Here is a 19172-nt window from a genome sequence, read left to right as displayed (position 1 = left end):
CTTTGTATTCTTTTTGTTTCACCTTATTAAAACTCAAAATATAATTGATAAATTAGGAGAATGCAATATCACTCTTCGTATTTTAAGCATTCCTCTCTCTACCTTTCTCTATTTTCTCTCTCCTACCTCATTAAAAGTTAAAATAGGAGTGATCTATTAATACTGTGTTTGGTTGAGGGATTTGGGGAGGGATTTGAAAAGAAAAATGGAAAAGATAGGTAAAATGTGAATAAATCATGCCTATATTTCACATAGTTTCACACATATTTTTCTTTTTCTTTTCTAAATTTTTCTTTAAATCTTCCAACCAAACATAACATAAAAGAATATAAAGACCCATCATCATAGTATGGACACGAGCACAAAACCAAGACCCAAATGTTGCCCGGACCGACCCATATTGCCTTTCAGGCATTTATGTGAGAAATTTTCGAATTATCTAGAAGACCGGCCCAACTGTTGCCTTCTATAAACCCTTCGCATCAACGATAACGATAGGCTCTCTCTCTCTCTAAAATCAAGTTCACCTACACTATCATTAGCTCTCTCTCTCTCTCTCTCTCTCTCTCTCTCCATGGCTTCTACTCTCATTATTACAATGGCAAAGCCCTTTACTTCTCACAGTACCAACCTACCCTCGCTCTCTAACCAGAGACTGCTAGGTTTTCTCCTTGAACCCTAAAAACTTGGTTGATTTCCCCTAATAAGAGTGTATAAATTTTTCTCAGTTTTGTTAATGGTATGTGCATATTGGGTTCTGAACAGGTGGGCGTAGAAATTCCCTGAGAGTCAGTGCGATTGCAAAGAAATTTGAACCCACAAAGGTTCTCTTCTCTACTTTATTTCTAATTTCCTTTCTAAATATTTGCATGTATAGGGGACTTACTGCTTAATTTTGTAACTTTATTACAAAAAAAAAGAACAGAAAAAAAGGAGATAAATTACACTTTTAATCCCTGTATTTCAATCCGATTTTTACTTTTTGGTTTCTATTATTTCAGATTAAACAATTTTACATTTTAAGTCTAGTTTTAATTTGGTTTTTAACTTGAACGACACTTGTCAATCTTAGATTTCAGTAGAAAACATTAACAAAAATTTGGACGGAATGACTAAATTGAAACTGGACTGAAGTATAGGAATGAAATGTTCAATCTGAAATAATAGGATCCAAATTGAAATTTGGGTCGTAAAAAGTGTAATTTACGAAATAATAATAACAATATGAGTTTTACATATGCTTGTGGCCTTGTGGGTGTTGTCTAATTGCCAGGTTATACCGCAAGCTGATAGAGTTCTGATTCGTCTGGAGGAGCTGCCTGAGGTATAATTCATTTGTTTGTTGAGCATTTCAATTCCTTGCCATTTGTTTCTTTCTTTGTCCTATTTTGAGAATGTGAAGTGGGATGATCTGTTTGCCAAATGTTTGCATTTGTGTTGTGTGTGCAAATGCTTACGCGCATTTGGGGAGTGTTTTTTTTTTTTTTTTTTTGTGGTTTTGATGAAAATTTACAGATTTTTTGACAACTGCATGGTTGATCATTGTTCCATGTTTCCTATGTTGAAAAATTTGTGGCTTCAAAACTTTCACTTTCAGAGAGAATGTTGTTTCGTGTGGTATATGTTTGATGGGTCTTGAAGAAGTTATCGGGAAGCTGAAATTGTTTGTCGTTTTACTTATTGATTTCCTAGTTAGTTTTAATGACTTTAACGGTAAGGGACATATTGGTCTCTTTGGGTATCTCTGTGACTAAAATCTGTTCAAATTTGATATCAAATTGTCTTTTATTGAGGAAAGTTATTCTTAAGATATTACATTTTAAGTTGAAAAGAACAAAGTAAATTTGGTCATGAACAGCTGTACCTTCACGAGTATAAATGCCATTTTTGTCTTCTGGAATAGTATATACTATGTAATACCATACCAAGTACCAATGGGCTAGTGGAATGGACTTCCATATATATGACGGCGAGGATTAGCTTCTTATTGCCAACTTGTAACTTACGAATAGTAACTTTAGTTTGACAATCTGAGTCGGTTGAATTTGAAAATTACTTTAGTTCTATTTAACTTCTTGACATAAGAATAATATTTTTACTTTAGTTTCAAACTTTTTCAGCGTGTCTTAATTAAAAATTTAAATTCATAATATTGGACACTTGACATGCACTTCTTGGATACTTAGGTGACACTTCTTAAACCCGTTGAGCACAATGTATATGATGAATCTCTTTATAGTAACAATTTTCTACATTCTTCGGACTGCAATTTGTGTACATATATGTTTTGAAATATATAAATCATGTGTATTTCAATGTTCCACTATTGTTCCAATTAAATCTTGCGGAGGAATTCCTTTGTGTTATGTATTAGTCAGGTCCTCAATTGTTCCGTGTCATGTCTCGTATCTGTGTTTGTGCTACCTAATGTAATACACCTAAGAAGCACGGATACGGATGTAGACACGAACACGGATGCAAACACGGGACACAGAGATTTTGAAAAAATGAGGATACAGACACATTGGGGATACGACAATAAAATATATTTTCACATATTTTTATTTGCTATCTAGATTAATATTACATTCACAAAAAATTAATATTAACAAAAATAACTCTAATTCTATATTTATAAATAAATAAATAAAATTTTAAATTAACACTTACAGTTTATATCTTTTTTTATTTTATTTTATTTTTTATATATGATCTATTAAGTATTTAAATATAAGAAAAAAATAATAAACATTTAACATTCTTCAAAACCACTAAAAGAAAATGGGAGAAAAGATAACTTGACATGTCCTTAGTGTGTCTCCGAAGTGTCCCTATTGTGTCCCCTAAAAATAAATTAATTAAATAAGGGGACACTTCATATGACATGTCCCATACGTGTCCCTGCGGTGTCCGTGTGTCCTCGAAGTGTCTGTGTGTCCGACACAGATATGCCACTTGTTTTGAAGTGTTAGTGCTTCATAGTAATACACTAATTCATTGATGTCTTTTATTTTGAGGTGGGGGAAAAAAGGATAGATGAAAACCTTCGTGCATTTGTCTGACCTCTGTATCAGTGATCTATACTTGTCCCATTATTACAAATTGTGGATTTTATTTGTGATCTTTAAAGTTTTATCAAGTACTTAAAACATATTAAACAGACAAAGACTTTCGCATGCAACCTTTGTTATAAACTGTCATCTTCATGAATGAAATTTTCATTGTGCAGAAATCAGCTGGTGGAGTTTTGCTACCCAAATCAGCTGTCAAATTTGAACGGTACCTTATGGGGGAGGTGAGCAAAACACTGACATCTGTCCTCAAGTGATGTGAATAAAAGAACTCAGTTTTCTTATTTGAGGTTGCTTATGATTGTTTTTTTCCTTTTTAGATTCTTTCTGTCGGTGCTGAGGTGGAGCAAGTGGAGGCAGGGAAGAAGGTAAGTTTATAGGGTGAATAATTTATAGAAAAATGCTTTAGGCCTCGAAATTTCGAGGCTCAAATGCCTTGAAATTGTTGTTGTTGTTTTTTGTTTTTGTTTTTGTTTTTGTACAAGGGTGGTTATGTGTAGGGTGTGCTGAAAAACTAGACATCCCACACCAATTCAGCCTGTGTGGTTTGATAGGGTGATAAAATTGATTGATCAATTAGGCTGTTGGTTAAAATTTGGTAATTCTATATAGTTTTGTACGAGTCCATACTATATTTTATTTCAAACCAGGAAGACATTTCAATTTCCTTCGAGTCTTTCTGATTTGAAATAAAAATATAGTAGGGACTCATACAAAACTGTATGGAATTAACAAATCTTAACCAGCAACCTAACTGATTAGTTAATTTTTTCACCAAACTAGTTCAACTCAGCTCACTCACCTTATCAAATCACACAGGCTGAGTTGGTGATGATGTCTAGTTTTTTAGCGCATCCCTATACATAACCACCCTTCAAAAAAAAAATAAAAAAATAAATAAACAAACCAAACCAAACCAACATAGAAAAAAAAAAAAAAAAAAAAAACATGATTCGAGGCATTCAAGCCTCGAAATTTCAAGGCCTCTAGCACGACTGTAATTTATGGCAAGCCCAAATCGATTCTGTTTTCCTTATGTATGCAACAGACACTTTTAAAGCCCGAGTTATTGAGTTTATGAAGCATTGCATACTTGATGGCATTATTCTGCTTCATATCCTCTGTTCTGGTGCCTATTGCATTGTCTGAAAGAATTAAATGCTTCTTTTGCAGGTTCTTTTCTCCGACGTAAGTGCTTATGAGGTAGGTGGTATTACCTGAAACTGATGTTTTACATGTAAAAAGTTTGTTTACTAATTGCTCATGTTTACGAATCGCTCTTGTGGAATTACCTTTACTGGCTAGTTAACCTCTAGTTGGACAATTTTACAGTAGAGACCAACACCATAGGCCAGAAATGCACCATCTCTCTCTTATCCTGTATAAGTTACGAACATTACATGTTTGGTCTGGTTTAGGGTTTCATAATGCATTGATCTTTCCCACCCCTTCTCCTCCTCCTCACTGGTAGTCTGTCTATATATATATATTTAGGTGGTAACTTTGATATAAAAATAAATAAATGGTTACCTGGGGAGACCACCTCAGAACATGCGTTGTGAAAATAACTTGTCATTCCATTAACCCATTTTTTATAGAATCTATAGGAGACTGCGTACGTCTTTCAGTGCCTTGTTGGCTTGATTTACAGGATATGTACCTGATGTTAATGGTTCCAACCCAACAAATCTTGTGGATCAGTAAAATATATGGATCTATATTTACTAATCGTGGACCTTAGTCTTTGTAGCCAAGTGGTATCTTGAGGGGCCAATTGGAGTAGCTTTTTCACTTGAGTAATAATGTGAGGAAGTTATTTAGTAGTTTACCAAAAAAAAAAAAAAAAACAAATAGGCTCATTTTTCTTAGACATTATAAAATGTCTTTGCCAAGCATCTGACTTTTGTCTTTAATTTAGATTCTAAAAATTTATTAATTGTGTTATGATTATCTATACTAGCATCAAACCTCGTGTGTTGCTGAAATAAAAAAATATATAATTTAGCATTTGGTAAATGCTTATTTCTTAATTACTTTTTAAGCTAAAAAAATACTTTTAGAAGTTAAAAAAAAATAAAAATAAATTTGTAATGCAATTTGTATTTTTTATGCACTATTTAGTTTTTATAGTTAAATAAGCTTTTTGTAACCTTTTTGATTTATGCTCCAAAGTAAAATCCAGAAAGCAAGAAAACGATAACCACATTTGATAATTCATTGTTAATATTGATTTTATATATATATTGAAAGCCTGAAAAATTATTATTAAAAATTAAATAAATATATAGTAATTTTTATGACTAGGGGTGTGCGTGGTGCAGTTCAGGCGGTTTGAGAGTAAAATTATAAACCGAATGGCGATTTGGCTGATTTGGCGGATTGACAAATCGCGGTTTTAGGCAGATTAAAGAATATTCTAACCAAAAATCAAGCATTTACATAATATATAACACTAATCTGTATAATCTTTTTCACATATATAACACAAACTAATTTTACATATGTTTCATATATATAACTACTAATTTGTAATAAATTTCACATCTTAAATCTTTCTCACATTCATTTTTATTTTGATATTTCATTAGAAGTTAAAAAAATATTTATCTATTAACTATAGCGGAGCGAAGCGGTTTCGAAAGCGGATTATAAATTTTAAAATTTAATCCGCGGTTAGCAGATGGAGCGGTGTGAATTGATGAGGATCAGTGCGGTTTTAGCAAATTGTGCGGTATTTTGTATAGCCCTATTTATGACCATGTATGCTTTCATTTGCACAGATGCTTTTATATTTAAGCAATATATATGTATATATGTATGTATGCATATATACATGCTTATGTGTAAATATGTATGCATATATATACATGCTTATATATGTATAAATATATATAAAAGTGTATATGGAGGTATATATTGTAGTTATGCATCCGAATATCGCTGTAATAGAACTTTTGTAGGTGTATATTTAAACTAGTGATGGATGCAAATACGATACATTTGCAATTTTACATTTAAATTTTTGTATGGTTTGATGAATGAGGAAACTGTTCAGTAGCTTTGGACAGTTTGATAACTGAGAAAAACCATTTACCAGTTATTGGATGTGGTGGAGGGCATTATTGGAAAAAAAAAAGTGACAAAATTCACACCAAGTGGGGTGTACGTTTTATATAATAGAATAGATATACATGGCAATTGCTCCTAACAAAAAAATAAACATGCCAGTGAACATATATAGCAGCTATATATAGGTGTGCACAACAAAATATTGACATATATACATGGTATAATATATACTTGAACACAAGTATATAAAAGCATGTAATACATATGCGTACTTAAGTGGGCTATTAAACACTTACATAGGTGATATATGGATATGGACATACAACTGTGTGCAAGAGCATGTATTAACATTATTTACACATAAATGGATATTTGAGTGAATATATGCACTCATACACGTGTATATACATGCTCATAAAATGAACTGCATATGATTTTGAGATGAGAGGAGAATTAACCAACTCATGTAGTAAAAAGACAAAAAAATTGATTTCAAGTAAAACAGCCTTTTTGCTTTATAAATGTACTTTTTTAATGTGAATGTAACTGTACTTTTTTAGCTTTTTTGCCTATTCTGCTCAAGTAAACAGGCAAAAATTCTTTAAGAAAAGCAGTTACTAAAAATAACCTTCCCAAGGGGAAAAAAGCATTGCACATCACAAGCAGAAGGGCTTGTGCTCTGGTATTGCTACAGCGGATGATGCCTGCGGTTATCTAATTAATGAGCTATTTTGTATTGGTAATTAATATAGCTAGGATTGTAATGCCAAATGTGATCCTGCTAATTGCTTTGGTTAATGGCGGCAATTTGCTGACTAGGATGACTTTTGGAGGATCAGTTATTCAGTGCTGTTGGTGACACTGAATTGGCAATGCCACAAACACATCTTGACCTGTGATTTCTTTGGGACTCACATGGGTCTGACCGAAATCAAAGGCCAATATGTATTTGTGCCATTGCTACAAGTGGCACTGAATAATTTCTACTTTTAGAGTGGAGCTTTGATTAAATGGGGGCCTCGCTGGCCAATCCGGGAACTGACATACTTGCAGAGGCTAGTTTACATTATTGATTAAGCTGATACTAGCACTTGTCAAAGTGCACGGTTACCGTTGTATTGATCTTGTGTTGTGCCGTCTCTATTCAGGTGGATTTGGGAACAGATGGAAGGCACTGCTTTTGTAAAGCTGGTGATCTGCTGGCCGTGGTTGAGTAAAGATGTTGATGTTGATGTTCAACCTCTTTAGAGAATTAACTAGCTGCTTTGCAGCCATTGTTTTGTGAACCGGTGTTAATTTGGGAGCAATATTGTTTGTTGAATGTTTACTTTGTTCAGAAACAGGGCAACAAAAATTTTTGATTCATATTTGTGCTGTCTGCTATATGTTTTGAGCTCTCTTTCATTTTAACTTTTCCCAAATGTTTAAGCATCATATGGTCTTGCTATACATTTTGACGTTCTTGACAAATGGCTGTTGTAAAGTGCTGTGATTATTATAATTATCATTATAGTTATCTGGGTCTGAAAATGGTTTTTTAGTAGTGCCGTGATTCTATTTCGAGTTAGTTCAGATAGATTGGGAGTTTTAAATGATAGTAGATCCTCATGTGTTGTTTAGGTGAACTGCTTTGAACTTGTGAGCTGATTTGAACTTCATAATTCATCTTAGAGCATGACAAATTTTTTTAGTTTGATTTCATCTTCCGTTTCTGCATATCATTAGACATGCAGATACATCCAATGCACCTGTATGCAAGGAGCCGGTAACTCAAAATTTGATCTCAACTCGATGGTGTAATGGCAAGGAGCCAGTTATTCAAAATTTATGAACTAGTGTCTTGGCATCGTCTCAAAGAGTTGAAACTCGTATTCTCTTGATAACCAAACCAATGTATTCTCTTGAACAAGAGTCTTGGCATCATCTCAAAGACTCAAACTTGTATTCTCTGGGTAACTAAACCGGTTGATATAGCTCAGTGATTAGACACTTTGGTTGCTGCTCACCGAATACCAGTTCCATACCCTGACAACTCCATCCCTTTTGGGACTGAAAAGGTGTAACTGATTTTTATGGAACTTTCTTTTTTGGATCTAACTTTTTATGAAAAACGAGCAGTAGACTGCTCGACTATATCAGAATAATCCTTGTTCCTGGCCGCGTTCATATCAAAGCCCCTATCCTTCATCAGTTCCTTAAATCAAATTTAAATTTGATAATAGCAAAAACTTAACTCAAATCATTTCATTGAACTTGCAGCAAATCAATGAAGAGAAATCTCACCAAATCAATTATGAATAAAATCTTTCACCAAATTTCCAACAAATATTTTTACTCGAAATCTGATTGAAATTTCAGGAAGAGCAAGGATTGGAGAATGTTTTTTTTTTCATCAACAATGGCTAAAAGAGGGCTTTGCAATAAGCTGAGAATTTTTTCACAAAATAACAAAAGTGAAAGAAATAAGGATTGGAGTGTTCCATATCACATAAACCTAATTTTTACTCAAAATTTGATTAAAAAAAGGAAGTAAAGATTGGAGATGGCCATGAGCAACCATATTTGTGCACCATAAATTAACGGCAAAAAATTGCTTTCCACAAACAATTCATATTGTTGAGATATATAGTGACAAGACAAAACAATCATTACTTTGGAGAGAGAGATTAGAACTCAAAAAGGCGCAATTCAATCATTGCCTCCTTCCTTTTTGGGGAATACCATGCTACCACTTTCCCAGATTGTAGGAGCCTCAGGGAATAATTCAAGCTGTATATCAAATCCTCCATATGCATTCCTTGTTTCCCAGAAGATGAATCAATCAAAAATTTGGAATCTACTCGAAAGACGATTGGCCCTGCAACCTGCCAAGGCAAAATACATGTGGATCATCTTATGGCCTTCCTATCCAAGAAAACTACTGGATAAATAGTCTATTCAATAATTAAAGCACTTATCCTGAATAATCTGCTGATGTAAAGGTGTTCACAATGCTGAAAGTGATGTATAATTTGACTCATTTTCCTATTGTTAACTTAGTCCATAGGACGCTTGTCATTATCAATGTTAGACAGTCGCGTGTTTTTTTTTTTTTTTTAATGTTATTTTATATTGAGGGTATTATTGTTGTTTTGTTGTTTTAATATCCACCTAAAACCTATTTGCCGTATCCTCTTCTCTTCTCTCTGTCTTCTAACCCTAACCTTATTCTCACACTTCACATTTTAACTAGCACAATTTACGGTCACTTAATTCTCAACCATCAAAGAGAAAATAAAACAAAACAAACAATACAATACGAATTACAAATCCAATACCTCCCTGCATTTGAAAAAGCTCGCTCCAGAAACAGATGTGCACAGAAAAATTAATTTGTTGCCAAATTCATTTTAGGTTATGTTAATCACCCAACCAAAAATGAATTACTTCAGTGGCATATTTTTTTCTTTCCACTCTATAATACGGCAACAGTTTTTTAGGTACAAATAATAAATCGAAATTAAGCGAAGATAGTCTTGATAATTTGCAATTCATGTTATGGTTAAAGGCAGGTACAAACAGAAATACCTGCTGTTGAAGTATCAAATTAAGCCTGGGAGAAGACAGTGGATTTTCTGCATTACTAAGTGAAGAACTCTTAAAGATTTTTGAAACCCTTTGAGCTAAAGCTGAAGCTGAACAGATATCCAGGCGAGCATCTACCCGACTGAGGTCCCCAAATAGCTTCCTGAATTTCCCATGTTGGAAAGTATAGCAAACCGACCCAAATAAGTCAGCACTAAAAGGGCTTCTTTTCTTAGCACTAATAGAAATGCTATCCCCAATTTCCTTCATCTCAACAGCAGCTGATCTCTCCCTACCTCCAATCCAGGCAGCACAAGTACCACCTAAGGTGATATAAAATAAATAAAAAATAAAAAGGGGGAAATAATTTCTTCAGAAACAAAACAAAAGGAAAGAAAAAGATATCTTAACTTGAGAATTAAACATGAAAAAAATGATATTTGATATCTCCGCACGGTTGTTTTCTCTAAAGCTGAGTTTGTCAATTAACTATGTGGCATCAACAAGGGCATCAAATGAACTATATCAGTTCTAGTACTCAATTTATTAAAGTTTTCCCTGTAATTTGTTTTGTTTGTTACAACTTTTATTAATATATCATGGTCAATTTTCAAGTCTTTATCTGCAAGTGGCCTTTGCTTTTGTTTCAGTTCTTCATTTGATTAAGGGTTCTTCTTTTCTACTTTTCTTTGTTTCTTTTTTTTTTTTTTTTTTTTTTTTTTTTTCATTCTACTCTTCAACTTTTCTTAATTTCTGACTTCTCTTGCAGATTTTCAGAAATTTTAAGTAGGGAAAATTACATCTCAGTGGAGCAATGGCAAAAAATTTCATTTTCATTCTTGTGCTTGGTGTGACTCTTCCTATGTCAGAGTTGCACCAAAAAAGATTCCCATTTGTAGTGCAATTATTTTATGACTGTCCAATTGGTTTGCAATTTCCCCTTTTAAGTATAACTATCCTTTTCTTAGTCAATTTTCAAATTCATATCCTATATAATTCTGAGTTAATCCCCAATACATCCAATTGGTTCAATACTTCATCCAAAATCCCAGTTTTGGCTACATATATAAATATTTCTTTTCCGGTGGACCAGAATTCTAGTATATCAAGTGAAGAAGTATAGTTCTAGGGCATTATTATACTATCAATTTTTCATTCAAAAAGAGAACACAGCTTCTAACATCACTTATAATGACATATAAAAATTTTAGCATGTCTTTCATATGTATAGTTTTTTTTTTCCCCCCTAAATAAAAGCTCCATCATAAACTGTGTTGTATACGGGCAGCTTCATTGTTGATTAGTAAAGATTGTTGACTGGATGTACGTCATCCTTTTGCATTTACATATCCTGATTCATGAATTAAAATATTCTTCAAGTTTTGTAAATCTTGTGTTTCTTGTGAGAAAAAAATAGTTACATCATGCAACAAACACAACTATATGTCATGAAAGATCATGCCACAGGACAACAATATTTCAGTTTAGACAAAAGGTAAAAAATAGAGGGAAATGAAATTTTAGAACTCTAAGAAATGCAATGAAAGAAACTTCTACAAAATTTATTTTATACACTGGGAGGATCAAGTATCCTTTTTTTCTATATATAATAGAAGGGGGTTTGCATATTTATATAATTCATCTCATTATTCCTTCTAGTACAATACTTCCGTATATTTCACTTCATTTATCATTTAGTTCAGTTTTAGTTTAGGATTATTCTGTAAGATGAAATTTCAATAAAATAAATAGAGAGAGTTTTCTAAGGCGGTGTTTGGCTAGAGGATTTGATGAGGGAAAGGGAAATAGAAAGAAAAAGAGAGAATTGATAAGGATTCAAATTCCAAGCTAGGTCTGGTTGAGTTGGAAAATGAAGAAAGAAAAGAGCCTAAGTAACCCAGAAGACAAAAAGTGAGATTGCATTTCTAATGTAGGACGATTAGGGCGGCAACAAATCTGGGCTTTTGGGGCTGATTTTAATTGGATTTTATGGCTGAAATTGCAATAAAAGTATAGGGGACAAGTAGTGTTTGGTTAGGGTAAATAATGGGTAAAAGTTTAAGCATGGAAAAGATGGGATTTTGGCACTGTTTAGGGGTTGTTTTAGGGGCTGTGAATAATACCCGTGAACAGTGTTTTTGGGCTGTTAAAAGTGCAGAAAATAAAAGAGGGAAAGAAAGAGAAAGAGAAGGAGAAAGAGAAGGAGCAGGAAAAGATAGATCTAGGAATTACTCCTAGAATCACTTACGCATCACACCTCAAATTTGATTGCATCACACAATCCATAAAAAAGCTTCAAAACTCTCAAATTTTTATAAAATATCAACTCTATTAAATTATAAGTATTACATGGCTTTATATAGAATTGAAAGACTTCCAAAACTAACTATAACTAAAAAAAGAAACTATTATAATATCTGACTTTCAAAACTAACCTAAGACTAAATAAGAAACAAAAACAAAGGCTAATTAAATAACTTGACCTACAAGACGACCCATGGGCACAACCCATATTTGAAAATTCTACAAATTACCAAAATACCCTTAACCTTAAAAATCCTGGGAAGCTTAAAAATAATAATAAAGTTAGACTCTAATAATACTAGAAATATGATTATATGTGGTTATTATCGGTTTCTCTTTAAAATCATGTCAAGTTCCAAATAATGCTGCTACTTTGAATTTATTCTTTCTTGAGCTTCTTATACTCTGTATCAATTTCTTTCTCACTTTCTTTTCCCCTGTTTTTTCCATTATGACCAAACAAAAAGTGGGATTGCATTTCCTTTTCCCTTTCTATTTCTCACATCAAATCCTCAAACCAAACCTAGCCTAAAGGTTTACAACTTATATCCATATTATGAGAATTCAATAGAACAGAAACTTAATTGCCTTGGCTAAAACATTGCTCATGGATACTCAGTAGCTTCAAAAGCTAGAAAATACGCGTGATGTAAACAAGATTACCATAGGAAAAAGGACCAAAAAAAAAAAAAAAAGGAGGAAAGGGATTTAATTGGGGTTAAGAAAAAAAAAATTAATGTCAGTTGAAAACTTGTATTCATTAAAGAAATAGAATAGGATAAATTACATTGACCACCTGAGGTTTAGGAAAATATACAATAAACCCCATAAGTTTGGCATGATTGCACCAATTTGCATTTTAGTAAGCCTAAAGCAACCAAAACTAATGTAAATGGTGTGTAGACACAAAGATAAACAAGAGCAAAAGATGACATCCATTCATATTATTAACAAACTATTGATGAAAATGGAGTTGAGTGTAATGTGAATCAAAACCTTAAGGGAGTCCAATGTAACTACGCCAAACTTATGGGGCTTAATGTGTTTTCTACAAACTTCAAGGGAGGTAGTGCAATTTACCCAGTAAAATAAATGGAAAAACTATATTTACATGAAAGACTTTTCAAAAAGCTTAAGAATTACCAATAATTCCAGAAATTGCTGCATGTGGTTCTTTAAGACGAATATCATATGCAGGCCGCCAAAATCGACCCTCCTCTGTCTCTATGATGACATCCTTTTTCGTCTCCCTTTGCCTCCAAAGGTCTTTGCTCTTCTCATAAGAAAAGGCAGCTTTTGCACAGAATCCAGGCAATAAGGCAAGAGGTACATCGCCATGACTGGGATTACCATGACTGGGATTAACAGCCCGAGGATTGCCACTATTTTGATGTAAACCAAAACGATACCTGAATCCAGATTCAGAAACAAGTGAAGAACAATCCAATGAAATTGATTCAGGAACATCCCAATATTTTCCGTTATGGTCTATGTAGAGCTGAGGCCATGCCGCCTCCATTGTAAGATCATGATTAGGAAGCTGTATGAACAGATGAAAGGTTTAACGAGCAAATCTAACAATGTTTTGCACCAGAAAAGAAAAACATTTGAAAACGAATAATGGTAAGGGAAAAGAAAAATCAATTACCGGATGAAAAGTTTTAAATTATTGCAGTTTTGTGACAAAGCACTTCAACAAATAGTTCAGCCATAATGGGATCTAAAACTTTTAGTTGGACACAAGCATAATAAATGTCAGATATATTGACCCGACAATGGCCATGTTTGGGAAGAACTTTTTTGTTTAACATAGCCAAAAAGACAAAATACCCAATCACATAACTCTCTACTTTTTTGCACGTCTTGTCGTAAAGAGTCAAAAATCCAACCAACCAAGCCTAGCCTAATTAGCCACCATGACTCTCTCCTAAGGGCTTAGCTCTAAGGGGAGAGGTCATGGGTTCAACTCTCCCTAAGGGAGAGGTGAATTAGAAAGCAAGCACTTAGCGCTCTGCTAGGGTGGAGAGGTTAACTCCCATAGGTGCTAACCTAACAACTAATAACTGACTTTCAAAGATAAAAAAAACCAAAAACCCCACTAAAATAGCATATTCCCAAACGGGGCCAATGTCAAAGTGCCACCATGCATATAAAATACAATATATCATCATTTTGATTTATTTTGAGCTTAGATAGACATGAATAATTACAACATATATATATATATATATGTGTGTGTGTGTGTGTATAAAAGAAAAACATAAATAATGAGGTGTAGAGTAGGACCTCTGCCTGCTACTCATCTTCTTTCAAGGCTAAGGAAATTAAGAATTTGGTGGTTCTGAGATTCCAAAAGATGTTAGTGGGATGAAACAGATACTAGCTTTCACACTTACTTTCTATTACATTTAGAAAATAAAAATAAAAATTCACACTTGTTCAAAGCACTTTATTGAGTCTTCCCAAGTTCCCACCTATATTATGTACATTCACCATTGATCATAGTTGCTTAGATTACCAAGAGGTTTGAGAATCTTTAACGGGATTTTATTGGGGACAAGACTAGGGAGGAGTTCAAATATTGTTTGGTTAATTGGGATGTAGTCTACCCTACTTTTTAGAGAGGGTGGATTGGGAATCCTAGACTTGAATCTTCAACCGAGCACTTTATTGGGAAGTGGACATGGAGGTTTGCATGTGAATGTGATAGATTTTGGAAGAAATTGGTGGGACAAAGTACAGCTCTACATGGGGAGATCGGATCCCTTTGGAGATCTCCAAACCTTACGAGATGGGGCATTGAAAGGGCATTGAAAGGGCATTTGCAACTGGTGAAACACTTTTGTAGGTTATACTAGATTGGAGGTGGCATGGTGAGACTCTTTTGTCTCATCTTGCATACTCAAAGAATTCTTGTCTTATTCACATACATTAAAGACCACTACAAATGGCACTCATTCCATTGTCCAAATGCAGGCTCCAAATCAAATAATTTAAGTCCCTACTATCTAAGGGGTATTCTACTGTTTGAATAATATCACAAGAGAAATTAGGGCCTTGTTTGGTTTGTGTTTCCCAAAAATTTTTGAGAAAAATTCTCCACAAATAAGTTTTCAAAAGTAATCAAACCAAACAAATTTTTCTAAAAAAATTTCCCAAAACTTGTTTGGTTTACAAGTTTTCCAAACAAATCTCTCTCTCATATACATCAAATCAATCACTTTTTCCAAAACTCTCTCTCAAAATAATTTTCCAAAACATCTTTTATAAAAAACCAAACCAAACAACTTTTCGTACTTTTTATCTCTAAAACTCATCTCCCAAACTCAAACCAAACATACCCTAGAGTTTTAAAGATACATCATGGCTAGAAAGAAGACATATCAGCCACATATTCCTCCAGTAGCTAAAGGTTTTTATTTGAGGATGTTGCTAACTTATGAATTTAATTATTGAGAACAAGGGAAAGATAAGAAAACAAAATAAGTCAAAAAAAAAAAAAAAAACAAAAAACACGATCTAAGAAAAAAAACAAAATTTGCCACCAATACTATCTTATACTAATAATGAAGACTGCCTAGAAATTCTTGCCTTGTGCAGCAGCATGGCCCTGGTGCGCCATCCCTTCTTTTCACCTTGTGCTTCTGTGCTCAACAATAAGGATGATGAGGAATTCAAAGATATCTGTGAGCACAGACCGATTGAATAAAGGGACTTGTCGAGGAAATGCTTAGCAACATCTTTAAATGCAGGGAGCTCCCACTCATCACTGCTATAGAGTTCTGATTTAATGGCAGAGATCAATTTCTTAGGACGCAACTGTGCTACTAATCCAAGCCACCTGTTAATTCAAATATTACACAAATACTATTAATATTTCAGAGCTTGGAGGATGAAAGATAAGACAGAAAATCAGATAATTCCCATATAAATTGGAAAGCAACCCTCCTTTGCTAGGAGATGTGTCAGGAGTAGTAAGGAGATCGAACCTCACACAAGTAGATCACAGATTTTACAAGATGATGGAAAACTTGTTGAGGATTATATATTTATAAATTTGAACATTAATTAAAACGTGTTCCTAAAGATACATGGGAAGGTTGAGCAAACTTTTCGAAAAATTAACCATTTTTTAAAACATTCAAGTACAAATTTCCACATAAATAGTAATAACATGTAAAAGGCAAGTGAGGTTGCTCTATGCCACACCAAGTAACCCAAATTTCAATGACGACATACCGAAAGCGATTGCTTCAACAACATATGATATGAGTATCACCAGTAAAAGAAAAAAAACAGAGAAAGAAGACACTGTACAACTAAAACTCAAATCTAAACATATAGATTGTGAGCATTCAAACCAACTGTAAAGTTTTCGAATTTCTAAAGTCTGCCTTCTTGTAAGCCAAAGTGAAAGTAGAGATAATCTTAAATACTGTATGCAGCTGCAGAGTCCTCCTAGGCTAGTCAATGTTCACTTTTTTATGTTGTTATCAAGCCCTAGTTAATGAAACATTATGGAATTTCAAAACTCCGATAGTTTAATTTTTCCTACATATTCTTTGAAGCCAAACAGAGATTAAACGATAGAATAAATCAATTAGAGAGAAAGACAACTAGGGCTGAAAAAGAATTGAGTCAAGCCAAGTAGTAGGTTTTTCAAACTTGGGCCAAGTTTGGCAACCCAAAAATAATCCATCTTTTTATCTTTTTTATATTTTTTTCAACACATCACCTCTCTATTTTTCTGCACATCTTTTCGTAAAAAGACAAAAAGTGCACTTATTTAGTTCATCCCAAACAACCCCTTGGTTTGATAACTTAAATGAGCTTAAAATTATGTTAAAGCTTGGCTTGTTTAGATAATAAGCCAATCTTGAACGAGCTGAACACAAGTCATGCTCAAGTAGGTTGATTTTTTATAGTGCATATAAGCTTATCGAGTCGAGTAGTAGGTTGTTCAAGCTCGATTTGAAAACTACATGAGCTTAAAATTGTACTCAAGTTTGGCTTGTTTGGTCCATCTCGAACGAGCTTTTAACGAGTTCAACTCAATAGCTTGGTTCGTTTAATAACCCTAAAAGACCTCACATACACATACATACACAAGGGCAAAACTACACCTAGCTGAGTGATGTTGGTTGACACAATATCCAAAATTTTCAGGGTTTTCCAAATTGACCTAGTAGAATTAGGGAAAAAAAAATCCAAAAGTTTATGCAAACTTTTTGGGAGTCTTAAAAACTGACCCAGCATTCTCTCTCTCTCTCTCTCTCTCTCTCTCTCTCGCCCCTCTGCAATCAACTCATCGAAAAAGATGTGTGTGATAGCCTAGGTAATGAGGTTATCATGTATGATTTCAAAAAATACAAACACACCACAAACAAATTGTAAAAGTGTATGTTTTTGCTTATTTTTGTTGAAGCAATAGTATTAATGTGTCCCCCCAACTTTTGTTTTTACTTGTAATTTGACAAATTTGAATTATTTTGGGTTTATTACACTTTTCACCCTTATAATTTGGCCCAAATTTCACTTTTAGTCCCTATTATTTTAATTTTAACAATTTGTTCTCTACAGTTTAAATGCAGTTTCAATTTGGTCATTCCATCTAAATTTTTGTTAACTTTGTCTACATGTACACTTTAAAAAATTGACAAATATTTCAAAATTGTTAATTTTAACCTTTAATTTGAAAGGAATGATCAAAATGAAGCTACAATTGTTCAATTAATCAAACTATAGGGGTAAAAAGTGTAATTAACCAAATTATCTTTGTGGATGTGATTGGGAATACATGAAAGTACACTGTATTCAGGTGAAAATTGATTCTGATAAGTTGGGTAGAACTAAAGATTAGACAATAAAATTGTTGGCTACTCCACTATACAGACATACATATAATCAAATTATGTAAAATGTAGATAGAGAGTGAAATTGAGTTATTACCAGTTGGAGAAATCTTGATTGAGGAAGAGAGACTGGAGAGAGAAAGAACCCAATTCCATGGGAGATGTGGGAGAGAAAGAGGGTATGATTCCGAGAGGAAACCCATTTCCCAAGAGAGAGAGTTGTTGGATTCTGAGGGCTCTGCTGGCTCTCGCTCCGTCCAGAGGGAAGGGCTCGCCTGGGACGCACCGCGCCGAACCTTCTAGTAGGCTTTGTGGAGTCGCTATGTTCAGGTCCCAAGACCCCGAGTCCATCGCCGTTCTCAGGTTAGCCATAGGATAGGAGATTCAATTCAATATCTCTCTCCCTCTCCCTCTCTCTCTCTCTCGCAGTGCGCTTGTGCTGAGCTGAGTATTGCTTTGAGGTTCCTTATCTGTCACTGTATTGAGTTTTTTGATTTTGTATTTGTTTGTTTTTATAAATGAAATGAAATGGGTGTCGTGTTGTTTTTGCTAGTCTTGACATTGCCTTCGCTTGGGGTTGTGGATTTGCTTTTTTATTTTTATTTTTATTTTAATTTGAGATTAAAAAATCTCATTTAAAATAAATTTTTTAATTTTTTTAATTTTTATGAAAGAAAAAATAAAATAATTATAATTTAGATATAAATTTTTATTTTATTAAATTAAGAAATCTATTTTATCTTTTTATAACTAAAATAACCCAAACTCAACCCAAACATGCATGCCAAACATTGACTTGTTTTTGAGTGACTCGATTGATTTTAAATTCTGCAGCCCGCAATTTTAATTTGAGTTGATTTGGCATCTCTTAAATTAGTATATTTATTTAGGTTATATTATTTTTTATTATATATTTTTGTAAAAAATTAAAATGTACATTTATTTAGGTTTTATTTGATTATGTGGGTTGGATTGGGTTGGATTAGGACTAAATTAGTTATTAAAAGATAAAATAAATTAAAAAATTAATAAACTAAAGGGTAAATTACAAATATATTTTTTGAGGTTTGCTTAAAATATGAATTACTTTATGTGGTTAAGAAAATTACAAATACCTCCCTGTCAGAATTTTTTATTTAATAGAATTAATTGAAAAAGTAAAATTTCTAACTGTTCACCTATATACAATAATAAAATTATCTGAATTATTAATTAAAATAAAACATTATTAAAAACTTTTAATTAACTTGATGATTTATTAATAAAAGATCTATTTGATATGAAATTAAAAATCTTAAGGGCATAATGTAAT

At 33.2% G+C, this 19172-nt stretch overlaps 2 protein-coding genes across 2 annotated transcripts; one reads left to right on the top strand and one right to left on the bottom strand.

Moving 5' to 3' along the window:
• The first annotated feature begins 325 nt into the window (after positions 1 to 325).
• On the top strand, positions 326 to 7670 carry LOC114314846 (10 kDa chaperonin 1, chloroplastic). The gene is made up of 7 exons (XM_028261359.2): positions 326 to 662; positions 766 to 824; positions 1274 to 1324; positions 3230 to 3295; positions 3392 to 3439; positions 4245 to 4274; positions 7289 to 7670. The coding sequence occupies exons 1-7, from the start codon at positions 575 to 577 to the stop codon at positions 7355 to 7357; spliced, it is 411 nt and encodes a 136-aa protein (XP_028117160.2). The 5' UTR covers positions 326 to 574; the 3' UTR covers positions 7358 to 7670.
• Positions 7671 to 8689: 1019 nt separating this feature from the next.
• LOC114314834 (TRIGALACTOSYLDIACYLGLYCEROL-like protein) lies at positions 8690 to 18390 on the bottom strand. Its single transcript, XM_028261342.2, has 5 exons — positions 17958 to 18390; positions 15600 to 15849; positions 13152 to 13548; positions 9708 to 10027; positions 8690 to 9004 (listed from the first exon to the last, which is right to left on the bottom strand). The coding sequence occupies exons 1-5, from the start codon at positions 18230 to 18232 to the stop codon at positions 8807 to 8809; spliced, it is 1440 nt and encodes a 479-aa protein (XP_028117143.2). The 5' UTR covers positions 18233 to 18390; the 3' UTR covers positions 8690 to 8806.
• Between the last annotated feature and the right edge of the window lie 782 nt (positions 18391 to 19172).

The sequence above is a fragment of the Camellia sinensis genome, chromosome 5 (assembly GCF_055761805.1).
Source record: "Camellia sinensis isolate YWXY chromosome 5, ASM5576180v1, whole genome shotgun sequence".
Classification (NCBI taxonomy): Eukaryota; Viridiplantae; Streptophyta; class Magnoliopsida; order Ericales; family Theaceae; genus Camellia; species Camellia sinensis.
This window is presented reverse-complemented; position numbering and strand designations above follow the sequence as displayed.